General features: G+C 55.0%; 1 protein-coding gene across 4 annotated transcripts in view; it reads right to left on the reverse strand.

Moving 5' to 3' along the window:
- Positions 1–867: 867 nt before the first annotated feature.
- PCDH1 (protocadherin 1) overlaps positions 868–24,533 on the reverse strand; it is a 33,569-nt gene continuing 9,903 nt past the window's right edge. For 3 of the 4 annotated variants that reach the window (XM_054556000.2, XM_024247596.3, XM_024247594.3), the window contains exons 2-5: positions 23,591–24,453; positions 18,242–20,437; positions 12,246–12,465; positions 868–9,448 (exon numbers count right to left, since the gene is read on the reverse strand). In XM_054556000.2, coding sequence (XP_054411975.1) covers positions 9,054–9,448; positions 12,246–12,465; positions 18,242–20,437; positions 23,591–24,427 — 3,648 coding nt within the window. In that variant the 5' untranslated portion in view covers positions 24,428–24,453 and the 3' untranslated portion in view covers positions 868–9,053. Of the gene's footprint in view, positions 9,449–12,245; positions 12,466–17,649; positions 20,438–23,590; positions 24,454–24,533 lie in introns of those variants that run through there. The other variant, XM_054556001.2, reaches the window with a different exon arrangement.

Below are 24,533 nucleotides of genomic sequence, written 5' to 3' on the forward strand. Positions count from 1 at the left end.
ATGATAAAAGCTGCCATTTATTGAGCCCTTACAATATACCATGCTAAGCAACTTACGTGCATTCTCACCTTAAATCCACACTGCATTTTTGGAATGTATTATCCTCATCTCATAGTTAGAAAAAGTGATGCACAGAGAGGTTAAGTAACTTGTCTGAGATAGTCAGCCCACCCAGCTCCAGACCAAACACACACACACACACCCTGACCTGTGTGGGTATGTGGAGGGGAGTTGTGCCAGGCCAGCGTCCACCCTACTCTCTCTTTCTCCCCAAAGACAGGGCTCCTTTCAGTATAATCCCCTCCCCCTGCTCCTCCTCCACTCCCCAGTGGATCGGCCTAGATTAGCAATCCTATATCCTTTATCTGTTCCATACACAAATATTGGTGGCCAGAGGTCAGGAGACTCCCAGGAAGGGGAGAAAGGAAGGTGAGGAGCTAGACAGGGTGAGCAGGAGAGAGCAAGAGCGAGAGCTAGAGCTAGAGACAGAGATACATGGAGACAGACGAGAAGGGGCAGAGTAAAAAGCAAGTGGGCGTGAGGGGGTGCTAGTGGCAGCTGGGAGGCTGTTTAGAGAGACCCATCAGCCTGTATAGTCACAGCCCACCCCATCCACTGGGTGGCGATAGAATGGATGGCAGGTGGTGGAAGGAACACCCACCCCCACCTTCACCCAGCTTTGTCTCCACCCACCCTCCCCCTTCACACTCCTGCTTCTCCTTCCCCTCCCCCACTATCTTCTCCGGAACAATTCTGATTAGACTAAGTGACTAAGAGGTGGTTTCAGCTGGCCCGAACAGCCAATTAGGCCGGGAAGAAGAGAAAGTAGCTTCCCCAAGTCTCCCACCCCTACCCACCCACCCCCATCTGCCTTTTTCACCTAGACCAAGTATTCTTATCCCAAGACTACAGACTGTCAAGAAAGTTCCCTTGATTCTGCCCACTCCTTACTGCCCACTGTGCCCCATTACCTGTGTCCAGACAGCCCCTAATCTACTGCTTAGTCCCCACCCTGAGCTCCTCCATCCTCAGGGCCCGAATCCACTCACGTCTTCCTGGCAGGGTTGTAAGGAAAGGGTAGGGCTCTCCTTGGGAGGTTATCTTTCTAAGTCTCTTTATTTCTCTTTCTCCCTTCTCCCTCTCCCTCTCTCTCTCCTCTTCCTCTGGCACTTATTTCTAACATCCGTGGACCAGGCCTACTGGTTGCCATGGAGACGCACGGTGCAGCTGGATGGTGAGTGTGTGTGAGAGGAGCTGTGTGCGCTCTGCAGCAGGGGCGGGCGGCTGTGTGTGAAATGTATCCATGTTCCAGGAAGCATTCTTTGAGGGGGAATCAGACAGGGATCCAGGCTGCCTCCTTGAAATGAGACCCAGGCCAAGGTGGAAACTCCAAAAGGCCTAAGCCCCTAAACCCCTTGGTCATCTTCATCTGAGAAACATCCACCCCTTGGCCCCTGCAGGTCAGATACTAAATTCTGTTTCATCCAGGATCTGGACTGGCAGATTCTGGAGAGGCCCTAACCTGCCCCTCCTGCCCAAGAGGACTAGGAACCCCAGAACCCACTGGGAAAAGAGCGGGCTGAGACCTGTCCTGAAACTGGGAGGGGGGTTGGGGGCAGCTATAGAACAGCTGGAAGATTAAGCTGGACAGATGGGCTGACTGATGAAGCCCACATCTCCCCAATATTACTCCAGGGGATGGGGTTGGAGGGGAAGGGGGTCGGCCCAGCAGGATGGAAACTCCCCTCCATTTCTTTTTTTTTTTTTTTTTCTTGAGACCGAGATTCAATCTTGTTGCCCAGGCAGGAGTGCAATGGTGCGATCTCGGCTCACCGCAATTTCCACCTCCCAGGTTCAAGCGATTCTCCTGCCTCAGCCTCCCTAGTAGCTGGGATTACTGGCATGCGCCACCATGCTCGGCTAATTTTGTTTGTTTGTTTGTTTTGAGACGGAGTCTCACTCTGTTGCCCAGGCTGGAGTGCAGTGGCGCAATCTCGGCTCACTGCAAGCTCCGCCTTCCGGGTTCACGCCATTCTCCTGCCTCAGCCTCCCGAGTAGCTGGGACCACAGGCGCCCGCCACCAAGCCTGGCTAATTTTTTTGTATTTTTAATAGAGACGGGGTTTCGCCATGTTAGCCAGGATGGTCTTGATCTCCTGACCTCGTGATCCGCCCGCATCGGCCTCCCAAAGTGCTGGGATTACAGGCGTGAGCCACCGCACGCGGCTGTATTTTTTTTTTTTAGTAGAGACGAGGTTCTTCCATGTTGATCAAGCTGGTCTCGAACTACCCGCCTCAGCCTCCGAAAGTGCTGAGATTACAGGCGTGAGCCACCACATCCGGCCAACTCCCCTCCATTTCTACTCACTTTGCCCAGAAGGTTAGAAGAAAAGAGACCCAGGTAACTGCCCTGAGGAAGCTTAGCATCTTAGAGTACTGTGGCTATGTTCTTTTCTCCCACCTCAGGGCCTTTGAAGGCAATTTCCCTGCAGTTTCCTTGTATCTGGAATGTTCTTTGCCAAGCTCTAAAACTTCAGGGTTATTTTCTTTTTTTCTCTCTCTTTTTTGAGACAGGGTCTCACCTTGTCGCCCAGGCTGGAGTACACTGGCCAACCTTCAGGTTTCCTCAGGGAAGCTTCCCTGGCTGGGTAAAGCAGCCCCCTCCCCTCCCCCACCTCCAGTTATCCTCCTTTTTGTCCCACTGTTTGTTTCCTTCACAGTGCTTTAACACAATCTATAATTATCTCATTTATTTGTTTATTGTCTGTCTTTTCCTCTAGAATGCAAGTTCCCAGAGAGAGAGAGAGTAGGCATCATGCCTGTCTTTTTCAGCACCATAATGCTAGCACCTGACACAGTGCCTGCCACTTAGTAGGTGTTAGACGTGTGATAAATAAAAAAGTGGACAAATTATCTCATTGAAGCCCCACAATAACCTTTGGTGATGGTAAGCACTATTATCCCCACCTTACAGAGGAAGAAACTGAGGCTTAGCCACCTACCCAAGGTCATGCCACTAGAAATAAGTACAGCCAAATTTCTAACTTAGGTCTCTCTGACTCCAAGTTTGATGGAAAGTGGGGACCATTCTTTTGTTTGTTTTCCGAGATGGAGTCTTGCTCTGTTGTCCAGGCTGGAGTGCAGTGGCGCAATCTCGGCTCACTGCAACCTCTGCCTCCCGGGTTCAAATGATTCTCCTGCCTCGGCCTCCCAAGTAGCTGGGATTACAGGTGCGCACCACCATGCCCAGCTAATTTTGATATTTTTAGTAGAGATGGGGTTTCCCCATGTTGGCCAGGCTGGTTTTGAACTCCTGACCTCGTGATCAGCCCACCTCGGCCTCCCAAAGTGCTGGGATTACAGGTGTGAGCCACCGCGACCAGCCAGGGACCATTCTTAACCAGCCTAAACTGCACCTGTTTCCTCTTCCTGTCTGCCTGTGTATCTCCACTCCCAACCCAGGCATCCCCAGAGAAACCTGGGGCAGGGAAGGGAGGAACACAGAATCTGGAAGAATGTAAATCTGACCTTTTCTTTTACAGGCTTAAAATCTGTAAATGGCTCCTCTCCAACCCCTCAATCCAAGCACTTTAAGTTGACCAGCAGGTCCTTAGTTCTGGCCCCTGCCTTCTTCACCAACTTCTCCTGCCCTCCTGAGCCACCTCACCTCCTCCTCCACCTCCAGACCCTGGCACACACTCCTCCTCAGCCTGCAAGGCTGACCCCTTCCTCAGTAGCCTATCCCTCATTTGCCCTTTGAAACTCAGCTCTGGCACCACCCCTTCCAGGAAGCCTCCAGACTTTGGAGAGGACAGCGCCTTTAGGTCTCCTGCTAGAATTTCCAGCTCAAGGCAGGGCCGAACACAAGATGTGGTCATTGTTTACCTGTCTGCCTTCCCCACAGAGACTGTGTGTCATTCTTGGGGTCCAGTACCCTGTGCCGGTCTGGCACATGGGAGGGGCTCAGGAAATGTTTGTAGAATGAGTTAATCAACCAGTGACAGGATTCTGGTACCCAGTCGGCCACCACATCTCCTCCAACTTCCTTAACTCCAGACATCTTTTCCTGGGCTAGGCCTTAACAGAAGGAACTCCTCACCCTTCACTGTGGGGTCAAGTCAGGGGTGGAGACAATGCGGGCCCCTCCCTCGCTGATTCAGCGCCTCTCCTAAAGAGGTGAGGCCTCAGGTTTAGGAAAGGGTTGCCACAGCCACTGGTAGGGGGAGGGTCTGTGATTCTGTAACTAGAGGATAGGTAGGGGGCTTCGGTTGCAGACTGAGTAGGGAGCTGACCTAACCCGGTAGATTCAAGTACTGCCCGAGAGATCTCTGCCTTTCCGCCCCACACCCCAGTCACCCCGCGGCCAGGCTCTCGGCGCGTCAGATCCCGGCCCTGCGTTCTTCATCTCCTGCCCCGCCCCGCCCCCAACTGCAGATCCAACTCGGGTCTCTCCGAAAGCAGCAAGGAGCCTCAGGATGGGCTCTATGCCCCGCGATGCTCCGCGTCTGGGAACGGATGAAGGGGTGCCAGCAACCCCCGCCGTCCCCGCTGTCGAGCTGGGTTTACACGAGGCTCATCCGGGATTAGTCCCTGCGGTCGGCTAATCCCAGCGGCTGGACCGACCCCGGGGTCCGGAGCGAGGCCCACACAGTACCCGCCTAGGGAGCTAGGACGCGGGCCGAGCGAAAGCGCGCGACGTGGGGCGGGTGTGGGGGTGGGGAGGGGCGGAGGAGGGAGCAGCGCCCCGGGAGGCGGGGCCAGGAACCGGCTGATCCGGTCTCTGTTTTCCGACCTCTCCGGAGCCGGTGTTTACCCGGGAGCCGCACGGAGGAGGCCGGGTCCGGTCGAGCCCGGAAGGGGGGAGGGGAGCGCAGTCGGAGACCGAGGCTGAGACCTTTTCGGTTCCTTTCCCCTAAATCGACTTCCAACCCTCGTTCCTGAGCGTGGGAGAACGCGGCAGACAGACAGATGTCTCCCGCCCCTTATCCTATGCAGTTCCGCAATTCACACTCGTTGCCAAAGAGTGGGGAGCGGGAATGGATACACCCGGGAACGACTGCACGTCCTGGGGGCGCCCGGGGAAGAAGGCAGCGCAGCACAAAACCTCCCCTGCGGTCACCTCGCACCCCATCCTGCACCTGAGTTATTGCGGGGAGGGGGTGCCCACAGCAGGTCGGGCCCAGAGGATCCGGCAGGGGTCACTTTGAGGTGTATGGACTAGGAGTCTGTCCTCAGAAGGCGTCAGCTCGACCCCATCCCCGATTAATACCAGTGCGGGTCTCAGTCTCTTGTCCCTCGCGTCCCCCAGCCCTCTCCAAGGTCTCCAGATTTAGCTCCCACTCTCCACGGGACGCAGGCCCGAGGACCCGGAAGAAGCTGAGTGGGGTCCGGTTTTCACACTTTTATTGTAAAGCTCGGGAATAATTACACGGGTCTTTCATTGACAGCTCAGCAAACAAACCGGAAACGAACCGAACTGGAGGGGGTAGGGGCGGTGCCTGCGCATGCTCGCGGCGGGGGTGGGGGTGGGGGGGGTCAGAGAAAGAGAAAGACAGAAAGAGACAGAAATCATTACAAATCAACGGGATTGTGCTCGCAGCGCCAGGGATGGGGTGGGATGGGGTGGGGTGGGGTGGGGTGGGGTGGGGTGGGGCGGGGCGGGGGCCCTTCCCGGGAGGAGCGAGGCGGTGGGAAGTGGCACGAACCAAGAGAAACACGACCCCAATGTGGGCACCCGACGCGCCCAAAACCCCCCACCCCGACCCCCACCCCCCTACACACGAGAGAGACACGGCCCCCCTCCCCACTAGATAACCCGAGGAGACACAGTCTCCCCTCCCCATGGGCAGACACACCCGCCCGAAACCCCATGGGCGAGACACAGTCCCCCCTCCCAGAGAAGTCCCCAGTGGAGACGCCCCTTAAGAGACTTTCTCATGGCCAACACAAGCCCTCCCAACACCCGGAGACAGCCCCGACCCAGGGAAGAAATGGCTCCAGAGGCCCTACCCTCGGGAGAGAGAGGTATCCCAGGGCTCCTAGGAGAAAAGACAACTCAGAGATGCCCAGCCTCATCCTAAAGTGCTGCAGGGCAGAGAAACCCCCATAGGAGAGATGGGGGCAGGGCCAGAAACATCCCTTCCCAGACGTGCTTCAGAGATAGCCCCCTTCCCTGGGAAGAGAGATGGCCCGAAACTGACTTGCCTTAAGTACTCCCAGGAACCCTGGGAGGAAAACAGGCTCCCCAGAGAGCCTGGGTAATCGGGGGAGACATGCTCCCGTGGTCCTCAGCAGGAACACATGTCCCCCAGAGACTCCCAAGGGGAGAGATAGGGCCTAGAGAGCCCCCAGAGGTGAGGGATGCCCAGAGAACTTCCTCCCACCCCGGGATGTGAAACATGCTTCAGGGACCCTAGGAGAGAAATACGTCCCCATATACCCTCCCCCTACGGAGAGACATGCCCTGAAGTAGGGGGATGGGGACCGACTAGGTCCCCTCTAGGAAGACACAGACTGGGTCAGGCTGGGTTTGAGGGGGGCTCTCCTCTGGCCAAATGTCGCCTATTGGTACATAAAACTGTAGGCGACACAGGCATTGGGGAGGGGCTTCACAGACCTAGGACCCACAGGGATAGTCCCCAGTGCTGTTGCCAACCCCTGCCCACCTTTGGTTTCATCTCTCCAGTGCCCAGTTGGTGACAGACTCAGTGCCCTAGCCCCAACCAGGGGGCTGGGGGCTCTGTCTTTGCCTGTGGGAAGGGCTTCTCAGCCCTCCCAGCCATCTGGGCCACCCTCTTTCTTCTGGCTTCTCCATTGTGCAAAATGATCCTCTGCTCTTCCGCTCAGTGCTCAGGGGTCTCTAAGACCAGGGCAGGGTACCCAGGCCACTAGGGGCTTCCAGTGGGAGTCCACTGACCCCAGGAATGCCGCCTGTCTGGACCACCTTCTCCACCAAGCAAATGGGCCTCATACAATCTTCTTGCCCGAATCCTGACCTCCAGGACCCAGGACAATCCTTGAGGCCACTGTTCCACCAGCTGGGCACCCAATACTACCAACTCCAAGACTATTGCACCTGCCCCATTTGTGCAGGGGAAAGGGGCTGTCTCTTTAACAAGCCCCCAGCCCATTTCCTGGGCCTCCCCAAGGGAAAGGAGCCTTTGGCCAACCCCTAGACCTGGCTGCTGCCACCCCATCCCATTCTACCCCTTCCCTTCCATAGAAGGGCTTCGTATATGCCGGGGCTACCAGCCTAACAATGCTCTCCTTCCTAGCACCAGCACCCCAAGCCAAGTTGGGGGTAAGGGGCAGAGAAATAGGGTGATTCTTCAGGCCCCTGGCTTTTCCGGGGTGGGGGTGGGGTCTCTGGGGTACAGGAGTCAAGACCCCAGCAGCACAGCTCCCAAAGGCACCAGACGACCCCGCAGCCTGTACCCACCCCTCGCAATCTTGGACCACCTCCCCAAGCTTAGACTAAGTCAAGCAAGGGCCATACCCTGAGTCTCCAGCCTCCCAGCCTGGGCCCCTAGGGAGCTGGAGAGGTATGGGCCAAGGCAGTGGGGGTTTCTGGAAGGAAGAGGGGCTGAGGCTTTGAGATGGCCACAGTGGGAGACGGGGGCTCTGCAGGACGCCCCTTACACCCTGGCCCCCTGAGGTGAAGAAGAGAACTCCACCTCATCATGGCTGACTGGGCTTCTCTGCCCCCCAACCTCCCTACCCCCTCCCCCATGGGACCCCTGACCCTGGCAAAGGGAAGCCCAACTGGAAGAAGGGGGCCTAGAGCCCAAGGTGCCCTGAGGCAGCCCTCCCACCCCCTGAGATCAAGGCAATGGTGGTTTTACAGGCTGACGGGTCAGTCATGGCAGGGGCTGGGGGTTGAGAGGGCAGGGAGGGGGCAGGATGCAGGCCCCCTATATCGGGAGCAGCACCCAGCCACCCCCTGAACAAACCTTCCTGCTCCCAACTCACCCAACCAGGCCAGAGGCACAGTCATCCCACCCCTGTCCAGCTGCCCCCCACAGCCTCAGGGCCCCTCTGTGATGCTCATCTGGATGTGGGAGGCCAGCCTGAGCGGGGATCCCCCCAGGGCACAGCGCAACAGTTCCAAAAAAATAGAGATTTGTATTTTTAAAAAAAATTAAATAAAAGCCCAGCTCTGCTGATAGGCAAATGTTACCCCCATCCCCACCCCCACCCACCCGTTGTTTCCCTGGCCTGCAGCCCCATCCCACCATGGCCCCAGGGGTATTTACAACATGGAACAATAGAGGCCTGGGTTGGGGGGCACTGCGGCAGGGAGGAGGGGGCACAGGGCAGGTCCCCCCCCAGAGGGGTCCCCCAAGACAACACAACATCAACGAGAAAAGTTGCAAATCAGGCAGAAATGGGGACGTCATTCCAAGGTCCTTATATACAGACACTGCATGACCAGCAGAGAAGGGGGGCCCAGATGGGACTAGGCGTGGGCATGTGGCAGGCAGGTGGGCCAGTCCAGGAGCAGCACGGGAAGACGAGGCCTCCGCTCCACTCCCACCCCCGTCCCTACCCCACCTTTGGTAACAAAAGCCCTTCAGGGAGCCACTGGTGGTCAAGAGTTTCCTCTGGGAGCTCCCAGGGAAAGGGGCTCCCCAGTTCAGCCCTGCTTCAGGGCTAAAATTGGGCGTGCTATCCCCGCCCTGGTCAGCCATGAGGGAAACAATGAGTTAGAAGTATGTTGCCCACCCTTGACTCCACCATCTGCCCAAATTGAGGGGGTGCTCCCTGGAAGTCAAGGGAAGGAGCCCAGTCATTGCAGAGGAGCCCTCCTGGGCATCAGCCGGGGGAAGCCCCATAAAGGGGAAGGGGCCCCTGGGGGCTGGGAGATGGAAATGAGGGGAGAGGGCCTGGACCCTGCATGGGAGAAGGGCCAGCGTGGTCATGAGGTCAGTGATACCCCCACTTGGGGCCCTGGCCAGGAAGTCCACGCTGAAGGGGTCGAGAGTGAGGCCCCGGAATGGGCCCATTTGGGAGCTGGCCGGCGGCTGGGGGAGGGGGGCCGGCCGGCCAGGAGGGGGCTCACAGGTAGATCTCGCGCTTGGCCGTCTGGGCAGATGCCGGTGTGGCTGCGGGTGGGAAGTCCGAGGTCTGGGTCAGGGGGATTTCCTCCAAGGTGGCCGAGTCCTTGCAGGAATCATGGCTACTGTGGGAGAAGGCACTGTAGGAGGGCAGGAGGCGCACGGGGGCCGTTTTGGTGTTTCGGTCTTCCGGGGGGCTGGGGCTGCCGGCGCCCGCAGGCTCCTGCCCTCCTCGGTCCTGGTAAGGCACGAAGGTGGAGAGTTTGAGGGCGCTGCTCTTGGTCCGGCGGCTGGGAGATGACTGGCCAGGCATCCAGCATGTGTCAGAGTGGCCAAACTCACTGCACTCCCGGGTACATGTGCCTGTCATGGCGACATCAGGCAAAGGGCGAAGGTCTGTAGGAGGGAGCGGGGAAGGACAATTGTCAGACATACAGCCTCTGCAAAGCTCTGCTTCATGGCCTCCCACTGGCATCTACACCCCACCTCAGGACAGGAGTATGTGCCCCTCCTGACCACTGAACTCACAGGCACACACACCCTCGAATAGACACATGCCCTCCCACCATCGACCTACTGGCCTACTGTACACACGCACACACACACAATCTATCTTTTTTCTTTTTCTTTGTTTTGAGATGGAGTCTTGCTCTTGTCACCCAGGCTGGAGTGCAATGGCGCAATCTCGGCTTACTGCAACCTCCACCTCCTGGGTTCAAGCAATTCTTTTGCCTCAGCCTCCCGAGTAGCTGGGATTACAGGCGCCCACCACCATATCTGGTTAATTTTTGGATTTTTAGTAGAGATGGGGTTTCACCAGGTTGACCAGGCTGGTCTTGAACTCCTGACCTCAGGTGATCCACCCGCCTTGACCTCCCAAAGTGTTGGGATTACAAGCATGAGCCACCGCACCCGGCCTTATCCTTTTTTTTTTCAAGACAGGGTCTCACTCCTGTCACCCAGGCTGGAGTGCAGTGGTGTGATCTTGGCTCACTGCAGCCTCAACTTCCCAGGCTCAGGCGATCCTCCCACCTCAGACTCCCAAGGAGCTGGGACTATAGGTGTGCACTACCATGCCTGGCTAATTTTTTGTATTTTTTTGTAGAGATGGGGTTTAAGCCATGTTGCCCAGGCTGGTCTTGAACTCCTGAGTTCAAGCAATCTGCCTGCCTCAGCCTCCCAGAGTGTTGGAATTATAGGCATGAGCCACCAAGCCCTAAATAGACACATTCCTTCCAGCGTCATCTACCCCACAGTGCTCTTCTTACACACCCACCAAATCTGCCCTCAGACAGGTGCACAAACACACACTCATCTACACACTGCCTCATCTATCTCCAGACAGACTTAAACATGCAAATCTATCCTCAGGTGGGGTTGAGGAAACCCCCATCCTCATTGAATTGATTGACACAATCAATCTCTCTCTCTCTCTCCCTCTCTTACACACACAGATAGGCATGGATACACAAATCTACTACAGTGGGCACCTCTATCCTCAGATGAAATTGGGCACATTGCTTCCTTCAGAACCCCCTCAAGCCTCACATGCTCCCGGTGGTCCTGAACCCACCCTCCTCCTGCAAGACCTTGCTTTAAAGCCAGGGGGAAGGGACGAGCTTCTATGTGGGGTATTCACATAGAGGCACACACTCACATCCACAAGCACGCTCATGCAGCCCCTCCCCACCTCACTCTGGCCCCTAAACCAGCCACCACCCCTGGCCTTGCCCCGGCTCCCTGCCCAGAACACCCACGGGAACAGGAGTTGGCTGCCTGACATCAGCAGTAGACGGTGTAGTTGCTGGGCAGCAGGGGTCTCCATGGGAACGGCTGGGCCATGAGTACTTCCTGTCACAGCTGTCCCTGTCCTGCCCTTGCTCAGGGACAGTACCAGGCAGTGACCCCCCCCACCCCCCAGGGACATGGCTAAGCAACACTGCCTGGGACAGGGGCTCCCCTGGCACCACACACTCTGGCTTGGCCTCCTGCCAGTGCCAGGTGAGGAGGGGACAGCTCTGTTGTTAACCCTCAAAGTGCCAAGGCTCTACAGCTCAGAGCAGAGTTGGGGGACGCAACGTGGCTCAGAGCAGAGCATGGGTACTGGGTAGGCGAGGCTGGGTGCTGGGCAGAGTCCCACAGACCCCAGACCCCAGAGCAGTTCCCACATACCTGGCACTCTGCCTCAGGGCCTGCTCCGGCCAGCCGGCTCTGCGCGGGCACAAAAAGGACGAGACGGGCATGAGATCGCGCATGGAGGGGCGGGGTGGGGGTGGAGGACACTCTGAGACCTAGGGCCTGGGAGGTTAGACAAGGGCCCTGTGCCTGAGGCAGGGGAGTGAAACCTCCCATCTTTTGTGGAGAGAGGGGGCTTTGAGTTGAGGGAGTGGGTGAGACCCGAGGACAACTCCAACTTAGAGAGTCTTTCCATCTCAGGGGTTAGCTCGTTCACTCTCCCCCTCCACAGGCTGCCATGGATGCCTTCACACATGCACACGCACTACACACACACTTACTGACGGCACACCTCACCATCCATTCCCACGCCGACCTCTGCTCCAGCTCACACCTCCCTTTTGCCATCACCCTCCAAATCCCTCCCAGAGAGGCCTTTCTCTTCACCAGACCTCCTGCCACGCTCTTCCTCAAAGAGGTGCCAAACCTTCTCCCACTCCTCACCCCAGCATATCGTCACTCCATTCTCTGAGCCCCCTGTAGCATCCAGGGCCCAATCTCTATTCTCAAGGCCTTCCCAACCTTAGAGGACCACCAACCTTAGAGGAAACCTTCTCAAGGTTTCCTCACCATTACGTGAGCTTTCTGGCCACCACACTCAGGGTCCCTGTTCCCAGGTGGCCGTGTAAACATGGTGACGAATGCAACAGCTTTGGAGTCAGAGAAACCTGGGTTTGAATCCCTCCTAGGTCTGTCACTTTCTAGATGTATGACTTTAGGCAAGTGACTTAACCTCTCTAAGCCTCAGTTTCCTCCATTGTAAAGTGGGTGCCATAAAGTTCTCAGATCACAGAGTGGTTCTGGGGATTAAATGCGTGTATTCCTGAAAGCCCTCAGCACGGTGATGATGACGGAGCACATAATAACTCAATACATAGATGATTTGTTTAAGGCCTTGTCACCATTCCCAGGCTTCCACTCATTCCTGGGGTGCCCTGACCATGTTGCTGTGCCTCACCATTCTCGGGGTGCTCCATCTCTCCTATGCTGCCGTCAGGGGTGGTGCGCTCATAGTGATCCTCAGGCAGGGCCAGGGGACCGAGTCGAGGCCCTGAGGATGACTTGCTGGACGGCGTCTCAGACTCCTCCAGGCCACTGTCATAGTAACTGTGCTGGGATGGGTCCTGCAGCTCCTGGGCCTGGCTGGTGGCCGAGAAGGTGACGCGGCGGTGAGGTAACTGCAGGGAGACAGATTGTCACTACTGACCAGCCAGCTTGCCCACAGGGCCCACCACCATACCAGGCCCTAGTACAAGCCAAGCACCATCCTACTCAGGCCTCAACAGCAACCAAGAAGAGACCCAGGCCCCAGCACAGCACATTCCTCCCGAAAGCACAGGCCCCAGTGAAAGACAGCTCCTGAGTTCTAGGACCACTCCTAGTACAGCCAAGTCCACATACTGGAAGTCCCAATACAGCACAGGCCCCAGTGTTATTATAGCCCCTATGCTACCCCAGTAACCCTCATCCAGTGCAACCGCTTGTTATAGCACAACCCTTCTAGTTCTAACCCAGCTTCCCAATATTGGCACAGCCTCCCTTTAATCCCAGAATGACCTGTAATACAGTGTAGAGCCCAATACCAGAGTAACATAATACCACCCGACTCCCCTAATTCCAGCTCAGCCTCTAAACACCAGCATAGCCTGCAGTTTCTAGAACAGCTTCCTAAAAGAAGCAGACTCCTAACTCCCAAACAGCTCACCAATACCAGAACAGTTAGTTCCCTCATTTCCAAACAGCACCCTCCAAACTCCAGCTCCTCACCTGTCTCACTGCTCTTGCCACTGCCTCCTTCCAAATGAGGGGACAACCTTTCTTTTCTTATCCTCTGTTCCTCATCCCTGGTTTGTGATGTTGCAGCAGTCTGAAGACTCCCTGCCGTGGCCCCTCCCACTCAGCCCCCCATCCCCACTTCACTCCCCTCCAGAGAGGCCTGGGAGTGGGAAAAAAAGGGAGGAGCCTGATAACAAACCCGGGCACCTGAGGGAAGGGGACAAAGCAGAACAATGGAAACTCCCCAGTCCTCCCGATCAGGAAATAGAATATTCCCTGGAGAGGGTAGGGCTCTGCCAGGAGCCTGGACATGGGGGGAGGGCATGGCACCCATTAGGGATTAGGAAAGCTGGTCTCAAAGGGAGACTCCTTCCAGGAAATAGGAAGGAGCTTCTGGGAGGACTGCTGGCATGAGGAGCCAGACGTGGAGGCTTGGACTGGGGACTGGGGGTCGGGGGAGTGGAACCGTGACAGGCTGTTCCCAGCCAGCAGCCCTGTATGCCTGCCACAGGTTAACGATCAGCCCTGGAACCTGGCAACCTCAACTTGGCACTTGGCACAACCAGCCAGCCACCCAAATACCCACTTGGGACTGCCACAGATTTTCCTGCCAACCAGAAATTAGGAGTTGTGGAGGGCGCAGACCCAGGGCCCCTGGAGGCCAGGGGTGAAAACAGCTAAGCCCAGGGCCCTGCTGATGAGTCTCTAAACTCCTTCCCATCCTCCAAGACTTTGGCAGTGCTTTGCCTTACTCTATAACACTGGATAGGAGGTTATGAAGATGGCCAGGGGAGGTGGCCCTGGCTTTGTAGACTTACCCTCCTAATAGCCCCATTCAAGGCAGCTAGGGTGGAAAAGGCTGTCAGGACAGGAGTTTTGGAGCTGCTGTGAAGGTAGCCCAGAACTGCCTCCCCACTATCCCCATTCCTGAAGATGGCTCCCACCTCATCTTCAGAAATAAGCGACCGTTCTTGGAATCCTTGTATTGATCTAAAACACTGAAGGGTCTGGGTGATGACTGATAAGGTCCCCAAAACTAACATGGATGTTTGGGGCCGGGAGGCTATAAAGGAGTGTAGTCCACCTGGTGTAGGGGTGATCAGGGTCCAGGAGGGGTCTGGGAGGCACAGGGCAACATGGTTGTTGGTGCTTCTCTTTCCAGTTTTCTTTCAAGATACTGGCCAGCAGTCCCACCTCCCTGCAGAACTCACATCTGGTAATTGAAGGCTTTGGTCCTGCCTACTAAGCAAGTCGCTTGGTCTCTTTTCCCATGATTCTTTTCTGTAAAATGGAGGGTTGGGTTATACCCAACACTTAATGTTCCCTCTAATTTTATGACTATCAAATTATAAAAGCCCAGATCAAAAAATCTCTCTCAAACTCTTTGAGTCCTGAAGCTCTAGACACTTGCTAATTATTTCCAATTGGCTCTGCCTACTGGCCCTTAAGATACAACATGTCTGAAACCAAATGCTTCTTCAATTAGCTTCTGTATGGGCAATGATCTCATCACTATCGTATCACCCAGACTCAGAAGGCTGATGTCTACCTGGGAATCCTGGTAGCTCTCCCCTCATTCCCCATCCCTACCCCATATCCAATTATCCCTTGAATCCTGTGGGTCCTTTCTCCCTAACCTTGGCCAAATCCATCCATCCATCACCCCCATTGCCACCATCATAGTCCAACTCTTAGAGGTTCAGTCCTGTACCTTCATCTCTATGCCCTTTTAAGCCCAACATATATTCCAGTGCACTTTCTAAAACTCAGTTCATCTAAAACACTCATGAGCTTTCAGGGACTAGTTCCTTCTGAAGAACTTTTGGTAAGGCACCTATGTCCTCTACAACCTACAGTTCTTCCAGTCTCATCCTTCAGCTTTCTCTTATGCCCCTTTTCTTGCCAGAATATTCCTTTTTCTGCCCTTTCCCTGCCTCCAACTTGGTTCACTCCTGCCGCAGGAGTTTGCCCACACGGTGACCCTGTGAGGAGGCAGGGGACCCTCCTGCCCTAATCTTGCTCATCATTGACAAGCTGACTTTCTCCTTCCAGAAGCCCATTTCCATGTCTTGTGCAAGTTTTCCCATACTGTGCTCGTCAAAGGAAGGGAGGGGCAATATGGTGAAATAAATTCAGAAAACTCAAGAGGTAAACAAAATTGGGGCTGGGCATGGCAGCTCACACCTGTCATCCCAGCACTTTGGGAGGCTGAGGTGGGCAGATCGCTTGAGCCCAGGAGTTGAGACCAGCCTGGGCAACATGGCGAAACCCTGTTTCTACAGAAATTACAAAAATTAGCCAGGTGTGGTGGTGCACGCCTGTAGTCCCAGCTACACAGGAGGATCGCTTGAGCCCAGGAGGCAGAGATTGCATGAGCCAAGATTGCGCCACTGCACCCCAGCCTGGGTGACAGAGTAAGACCCTGTCTCAAAAATAAATAAATAAATAAATAAATAAAAAGTTAAACGAAGTCTAGCGTGTTCCCTCTTTTTTGGAGGACTCTGCAGAGCCTTTAATAGGCTAATGTGATCATGAATTTCTTACTACCAAAACTAACTTCACCACAGAACCCCTTTTTTATAGCATAATAGATAACAGGAGATCCGCCTGCTTTGTGTTTGAATTTGGCTGCACCACTAGTTTTCACTTCTGCAAAATTAATATTAAAATGACCCATATCATAAAGAGTTATGAGCACTGATTGCACTAATTCGCACAAAGTGCTTAGCATGGTACCTCACACCTAGTAAGGACTCAAAAAATGGAAGTGAGTGCCGGGCGCGGTGACTCATGCCTGTAATCCCAGCACTTTGGGAGGCCACGGGGGGCAGATCGCCTGAGGTCAGAAGTTCAAGACCAGCCTGACCAACATGGAGAAACCCTGTCTCTACTAAAAATACAAAATTAGCTGGGCGTGGTGGCACATGCCTGTAATCCCAGCTACTCGGGAGGCTGAGGCAGGAGAATTGCTTGAACCCGGGAGGCAGAGGTTGCAGTGAGCCGAGATCGTGCCATTGCACTCCAGCCTGGGCAACAAGAGCGAAACTCCATCTCAAAAAAAAAAAAAAAAAAAGGAAGTGAGCAGTAGCAGTAGAAGTAGTTTCATGGGATAAGTTGGGAAAAGCTTTAGTAGGGCACTTCTCATTCGACTCTTAAGACTCTCAATTGCCTCATCGTTCACTTTTCTGTCTTGTACAAGTATGGCCATTTTTTCATCAGGGTCTAGTACCATGCTGAGTACTCAGTGGAAACTTGGCCTATGTGTGTTGATGATGACAACAGGTGGTGTGGTTTGGTTGTATCTGAATGTTGGGAGAAGACATTCAGTGTGGCTCCATGGATGGGTTAGGTTGGATTAGAGCTGAGTAAGAGACAATGCCTCAGATCATGGGAAAGAAAGAGATGAAGACGCTAAAGGAACAGGAGAAAGATGGAAGGAATGCCAGCAAGGACAGAAAAGGAAGAGAAAGAATGGGAGGTCAAGAGTTGCTGGAGGTCACAACATGGTTAGATCTCACTTCCGCAGGCTCCACTCCTCCAAGGACCCCAGGAGTTTTTACTTTGGGGGCCCCCCCCAGGGCATTGGGGGAATTTGTGGATGGAATCAGAGGAGAGAGCTGGCACCTTGGTCCTCTTGGGAGAGTCTCAAGCCTCTTTAGTCACCATGGAGATAGGTTGCCTCTGGCCTCGGAGACTCCCCCAGGGCCTGAGGCCCCTCAGCCACGATTTAGCCTTCCTCCAACTCAGGCACAACCAGAGACAGGGCAGACCCAGGAGAGCAAGAAGTGAGAGACGGAGAGAGAGAGAGTGCAAGCAAGCAACCCAGGGTGGCCAGAGCAAGGAGTGGAAAGAGGGGAGGGAGGTAGCATCATAGGCAGAAGGCAGAACTAGGAAGCCTCTGCTCATGAGCAGGGAACCCCCTAAGAGTGGCGGTGCAGGGCAGGTCAATGCAAAGAACTTAGGAATTCCCCATGTCTCCCCCTGGGCCCCGTCCCTGCAGCCCAGGCTGGTGATCATGGTGGGGAGACACAGGGGAGGGCCAGCTAATTGCTGGGTGTTGAGTGTTGTTGGGATGAAGAGGCTGGGGAAGGGACTTGAGGGAAGGACTTGCCCTGGGGGAAGGTGGCTGGTGTAATCAAGAGGTTCTCTGCCTTCACCCAAGGCAGGAAGGAAGGCTGAATGCTACTCCCTATCAGGTGCTCCAGTCTGAGGTCTGTCAGAGGCAACTGTTTGAGCAGATTGGAAAAATCAAGCCTCAGATGGGGCAGGACTTGGGTATAGCCCCACCTGCCCTTTTTGGGTCATTCTTAGGAAGAAAGCCCTACAGACATGGGGCAAGGGGACACATTGCCAGACACCTTCATTTGAAGGCTGGTCAGAAGGCCACTTTCCCAGACGTGGATAGGGACATGGGGGTGGATGGCAAGATGGTAGGCTAAGATAGTGTGGGGTACAGTGGGCAGGTCTAGGATGTGACAAGAGGCAAAGAGAAGGGAAGGGGAAATTGAGGTGGGACCTGAGGACAAAGGGCTGCTTCCAGTCTCTCTCGCTGCTTCTCTCAGTTCCAGAAAATAAGAAACCAAAACTCCAAAAATAGAGAACTTTATTGTCAGGGTCAAGGGCATGTGGGACCCAGCCCCAGAAGCCTAGTGGTGAGGAAGAGGTTAATGCACAATACACACAGAAGGCACAATGGGGAGGTCCCCTCCCCTGGCAGACTCCCCACTCAGTTATCCACAGGACCCCGGGTCTCCCTGTTTCCCTCCTAGAGAAGCACCTAGGGCTGGTCTCACATAGAGACCTAGGTTTGGAGTAGACTTCTTCCCCATTTCCCTCCCGACTTATGCTCACCTGCCCATCACCCCCAACCCACAAGGCCCAGTAGCTGGTCCAGGGTCCAGGGACTTGGCAAATCACAGGTTTCTCCCCAGTGGGGAGAGGGCAGGGAGGAGACCACAGAGCACACCCTCCCTGAATCTTCACTCAGCCTAATCCCTGTGCCTGGGTGAGGCAGCGGTGTTATTACTAAGGCCCCACCTCCCACCGCTGGCTCAGGCTGGCCCCCACACAAGCAGGCACAGTAAACCTGCTCCATCACTCCCACACCTCAGTCCAGATGGCTCCATGGTAGGGGTGGGGTAGGGGCTGGGGTGTGCTGAGCTGAAAGGGCTGGCCTACCTGCTTGCTGGGGTATTTGGGGGGGTTGGTGCGGTAGCTGTAGTCGGAGTACTGCTCAGAGCCCGTGGACGTGGTGTCCCCGGTGCCCACGAATGTGTTTGCAGGTGGCAGGTCCTGTACCACCTGGTGCTTCTTGGAGGCCGAGGGTGACTGGGGCTGCAGCTGGATGGAAGGCAGTGGGGAGTTAGAGCGATAGTGGCGGCCCAGGTCAGGGCTGCCTGGTGGGTAGTTGAGGGGCAGGTGGATGCGGGGACTGTCCCCAGGGGCATCGCTCATCAGGTTGAACTTGAGGGACTTCTGCAGCCCGGCCTCATCCTCGTCCTCCACTGGCTTCACGGGCTTTGGGGACTTGCTCTTCTTGCCTTTGCTTTTGTTTCCCTTGGAGGCCTTGCCACTGGGCTTGGGGGCATACAGGTCCTTGGTCTCCTTCTTACCAGCCTGGTAACCACTTTTGGCCTCCCGCTGTCGGCAGTAGCGCACAAGAACCGCCAGGGCGATGAGCAAGGCCACGGCCACCACACCAGCCACCACACCAAAGAGAATGTTGCCACGCTGCTTAGAGCGCTCATATTCTGGATCCCCGGCAATGTCAATATCCAGTGGCGTGTCCAGGCTGTGGCCCAGGAGGGTCTCCAGCAGCGTGCGGTTGGCCAGAGTCTCATTGACATAAAGATGGACCAAGGCTGTGCCATAGCGTGGGGGCTTGCCGCGGTCACTGACCTTCACCACCAGGCGGTGTAGCCCATGGTGGCGCCGCTCAATCTCCTTCTCCAGGGTGATGGCACCTGAATGTGACCCAATCTGGAAGAGTCCATAAGGGTTGCCACCTGCAATGCTGTAGATCAGCTCAGCATTGACACCAGAGTCAAAGTCCTCGGCTGCCACCTGGCTGACCGTCTCACCAAGACGTGTCTGGGGGGTCAGCAGCCGGTGAGAGGTGTTAGAAGGGGCAGTGATATAGGGTGCATTGTCATTCTCGTCCAGCACATTGATGGTGACACCAACATAAGCTGAGCGAGGTGGGACGCCACCATCCACCGCCTTCAGCTGGAAGGTGTAGGTGCTTTGTTGCTCTCGATCAAAGCTCAGGCTGGATAGGATGGTGCCTGTGCCATTCTGGATAACAAAGTCACCGTTGTCCTGCTCCACTGAGAGCTGCACCTGGGCATTCTCCCCCTTGTCTCCATCAATGACAGTCACCATGCCCACTGGACTCAGCGCTGGCATGTTCTCCATCACTGAGAAGTTGTAGCCACTCAGCATAAATTTGGGGTCATTGTCATTGCAGTCCAGCACATTGACAAGGACAGTGGCTGTGCCCTGGAGGCTAGGGCTGCCCCGGTCAGCTGCCACCACCTTCAACTCATAGCTCTCCCGCTGTTCCCGATCCAGGGATGTCTTCACCTGGATCTCTCCAGTCTCGGGTGAGATGGTGAAGAGGCCCTTAGCAGCCGGTTCAGGCTCCAGAGAGTAAACCAGCTCAGCATTAGAGCCAGAGTCAGCATCACTGGCAGTGATCTCAGCAATCACTTCACCAGGCTTGTTGTTTTCCGGGAAGGCGACCTCAGTGACACTCTGAGTGAAGACAGGTGCGTTGTCATTGACGTCCACCACCTGCACCTTGAGGGAGTTGGTGCTGGAGAGTGGGGGGTTGCCAGAGTCCACAGCCACAATCTCAATGGTGTAGTCTTTGACCTTCTCGTAGTCCAGCGGGGTGGTAGTCTGCAGGAAATACTTCTTCTTGCTGTCACTGCCTGTCTCACTGGCCTGGCGCAGCTGGAAGGGCACATCACCTGCCACCACACAGGTGACAGCTGCATTCTCTCCCTCGTCTCGGTCAGACACCTGCACCAGGGCCACAGCTGTCTCCTCTGCCACATCCTCTGAGATGTTAGCCATCCCATCTTGATGAGTCACTAGCCCTATGCCCCGGATCTCAATGGTGGGGGCATTGTCATTCATGTCCTTCACGGTCACAACCACCTGGGCACGGGCACTCTTGGGGTTGGTGCCTCGGTCCTTAGCAAGCACTGAGAAGCGCAGGGTGCTTAGGTCCTCACGGTCCACCGGGCCCTGAACAGTGATAAGTCCAGTGTTCCTGTCCAGTCGAAGAAGACGCCTCACAACTTCGGGAGCCTGGTGGAATGTGTATTCAATCTCTGCATTGGCACCTTGGTCTGAGTCATTGGCCTTCACCTATGGGGCAGGAGAGAAAAACAAGGAGAACAGAGATGGTTTAGATCAGGGATAGCAAATAAAGGGGCACATATGCTGCCAATGTCCTTTCCAACAAGCATGGCAGACACAGCCAATCCAACATCGCTCCCTTTCCAGAAGCCATGTGTGTATTGCCTTTTCCCAATTCGGACACTCTGGCAGGCATTACTAACCTATTTTCCTGAAGAGCTCAGATGCAGCCTGCAAATCCTCAACAGTGCTACAAGCAACTATTGGAGATGGGACAGGGCAAAATTAAACTTCACTTGTCATTGCTGTATGGGTCCACAAAAATACCAGGAGAGGATGAGGATCCAATAGAACTAGGGAAGCCATTTGAACCAATGAACCCTGCCTGAACCCTCCTGAAGAGATGGAGAGGTGCGAGTAGTAGAGGTGGTGTGTGTGCCCATGTGAATGTGCACTACATGCACGCGTGCACATATGTATGTGTATGATTGTGTCAGAATGTGTAATTAAGTGTGATATTTTTGTGTGAGAAGGTATATGTGTTTGTATATGTATGATTGTGTCAGAATGTGTGATTATGTGTGATTTTTGTGTGAGAAGGTATATGTATTTGTGCATATGTGTGCCTGCACACATGAGTAAAGACTCACACGCCCACCTGAAGGCCCCAGGTTGGGGGATTTCTTTTGAAAGAAGTCAGGTAGGGTTGTGGGTCAGAGAAGCCCTCCAGGCCAGGCCCCAGCTACCGCTCTGTCAAACCGGGGAAACCTGTTTCAGCAGCAACTTCTCCTCCTGGCTGGCACTGGCTGGCGAGGCACCAATGCGAGGAATCCGGCCTGAGCCTGCAGCCAGGAGGGAGGGGTTGATGCAGGCCACAGGGCCTGCTGGCAGTGGGCTGGGCTCCCAGCATCAAACAATGAACTGTCTGTCCCTTTGCAGTCAGCGGGCACGCCCTCCCACGCCAACTCCGACGCGCACTCGACTCAACTCTATACAAACATGGTTGGTAATGGGGCAAGAGGACCCAGGTGGGAATGGCCATGGGGTACTACTGGGCAGGGAGAAACATGAGGGCTGGAGTTAGGTCACAGCCAGACAGAATGTGACTGCTGTGGGGAGTGAGGGGAGAATAAGCATAACTTGGCAGAGTCTCTGGGGTAACAAAACAGAAGAGTCCTGGGTTCAAATCCCAGTTATACCACTTTGCAAGTAACTATGTGACCTTGGGCCAATTATTTAACCTCCCTAAGCCTCAGTCTATGAATGTGTGAAATGGGGATAATAATGTAACCTATTTCACAGAACTGTGGTGAGCATCAAATGGGATAATACAGGTAAAAATGCCTGACACTGCCCGAGACAGGGAAAGTGCTCCCTAAATAGCATGTATTTCTTTTTGTCTGTCCAACCGTCTACCCTCCTACCTGCCTGCCTCTGAAAAATCAGTGCTAATGCAGTAGTGGGCACTGCACCTAGTGAGCCCTCAAGCCACTGCCAGTCCTCTCCTCCTTGGGAATGGGAACTCCAGCTATCCCTGCCTGGGCTTTTTCTACAGCGAAGACTCCTGGGCAACGGTTCCCCAGGTACCCTGGTCTCTGCTCACATCTCTGAGTGCCAAACCCTAGCAGTTTCTCCTCCCCTCACCCCAGTCTACCTGTCACCAAATTTATGATGAGGATCCCCAGTCTCCCTTGCCTCTAGATTGGTCTTCCAGCTTCTTATCTGCCTCTTGTCTTACCTCTCTTTGTCTCTGTCTGTGACTCTTGGCTTCTGTCTTCTTTCTATCCTTGCTCATTTCTCAGTTCTGATTCTGCCCCTTTCCCACAGCCTGTTTTCTTCCATCCTCTCTTTTCAGCCCTGCTGACCTCTCTGCTTACTCTCTGCCCTATTCTCCCACTTCACCTCACTGGGAGGTGGTAAAGCTGTTACACACCTAGGCTCTGAAGCCAGACTCTTGGCTGCGGCAAAGGTGGACTCTGAACTCATTAGCTGTAGGATATCAGGCGAGTTTTCTAATATGTTTGGGCTTGGTTTCTCATCTGCAAAATGGGGATAACGCTTACCTTGTACTGTAAGGATTAAATGATATAACACACATCATGTGTTTAGAACGGTGCCTGGCACCTAGTCTATTATTATTTGCTATCCCCGACTGTCTGTCTCCCTTTTCTTTCTCAGTCTCTTTTCCAGGTCCCAGTCCACCAGGCTCTAAAAAAAAAAAAAAAGGCTGAAACTCCCACCCATCTCCCACTTTGGCTTGAGGACCTAGGACTAAGGGTTTTCCAGGATGGGTAACGGTGTCCAGGGCAGGCTGAGCCTCCTCAGCTCCCTCACATCAAAGAGAGAGGCATCTTCAGCCCATGGGGAAGGAGAAAGGAGCTGGGGCTGGCAGGAGGCCAGAGCTGAGATGACAGCGGGAGATACACCTACCTGTCTGCAGAGACGCTTTCTTTGCTCCCTCCCAGGCCCCAGCCCCACCAAGCTGCCCAGCGCCTGGGGCAGTTCCCATGGAGAGGGGTGCTGAGAACTTCAACAGAGGAAATTGACCCCCCACTGAACCCCACTGTGCCAAGCACCCCACATCTATGGGCACCCCATGCCTAGGGGAGGAGGCAGGTGTACAGACACCCCAGTATGTTTTTTCAGAACTCTGAGGGTCCCACCTGGCTAAAATGATCTCATTTGACTTTGTCAGGAAGAGGCAAAAAGAGGCTATATCCTCCAGCTTCAGGAAAACCTCATCTGGCTAAAGGGAAACTGTCCCTGGTTGGGAAGATACTCTCATCTCAGGGGAGATTCTACCTGGATAAACGGTGATTCCTTTGTTCCAACTCAGCTCACCTGGCTGGCAGAGAAGGCTCTACTTGACTAAGGCGGGAGTTTCACTTCTCAGAGGTTTCCCCAGCTTGAGTCTGCCTTAGGGGTCACGGGAAACTTTTCACATGGTATTTCACTGTCAACTAAGTAGCCTGATAGAGGAAAGTAATATCACCTGCTGGGGTGGGGTGGGAAAGACTCCCCTGGCTGAGTTTGGGGAGAAGGGGTCTCACTACAGTATTCTGGCAGTTTTTCCCCTAAGTGAAGGGAACTCTCACCTGGTTGGGTGGGCTCCCATTTCTAGCGGTGGGTCACCCTGACAGTTATACGGAAGGGGCCTCTCACCTGGATGACCGAGTGGCCTATGGGGCTATTCTCAGATAGTTCGGCCTCATAGGAGGGCCGCTCAAACTTGGGGGCGTTGTCATTGGTGTCGAGCACGGTGACACGCAGCAGGGCACTGCTGGCGCGTGGGGGGCTGCCGCCATCCTGCACCTTGATGGTGAGGTCGTAGGAGTCCCAGCGCTCACGGTCCAGGTTGCCCATCACAATGAGCTGTGGTTGCTTCTCCTCCTGGTCCTCTGCCACCTGCAGCCCGAATAGCTCCTGGGCCTCAGGCCCAGCCTGCAGCTCATAGGATGCCACACCGTTGGGACCAGCATCACGGTCTGAAGCCAGCGGGATGGGGAAGAGTGAGCCGATGTTGGTGTTCTCAGGGATGGCCAGAGTGATGACTGGTGAGGCAAAGTTGGGTGTGTTGTCATTGATGTCTTGTACTTCTATCTGGCCCTCTAGCAGCCGGGGGCTGCCATTCTGCACGAGGTCTGTGATAGACACCTCAAACTCCAGGATGCAGGGATCACCAGGGAGCTGGTTCTGGCATTCACGGAGCCCCTCACGGTCGATGGAGGTCTCGGTGGTGAAAATGTCACCTGTCTTGCCATCCACACGAAGGTATGGGGCACCCACCTCTAGCTTGTACAGGTGCCCCACATCTGGAAAACCATAGTCGGCTGCGAGGCTCCCAATGAGGGTGTTGGGTGGCTGTTCCTCCGGCACCTTGTACACTACCCGAGTGGCGTGGCCTGGGGATGGAGCCAGCAGGAGCAGCAGTGCTAGCAGCATGGAGGGCAGCAGTAGCTGTTGCCCCCCAGGGCCTGGGCTATGCCTCAGGGGCCCCATCCTGGCAGGCCCCAGAATCAGGAGGGCTGCAAGGGGAAGAGGCAAAACAGAGGCCATGAGCTGGGAAGAAAAGCCTGGCCCTGAGCTGCCCAGAGCTGGCCCCACA

This window comes from Pongo abelii, chromosome 4 (genome assembly GCF_028885655.2).
Source record: "Pongo abelii isolate AG06213 chromosome 4, NHGRI_mPonAbe1-v2.0_pri, whole genome shotgun sequence".
NCBI lineage: Eukaryota > Metazoa > Chordata > Mammalia > Primates > Hominidae > Pongo > Pongo abelii.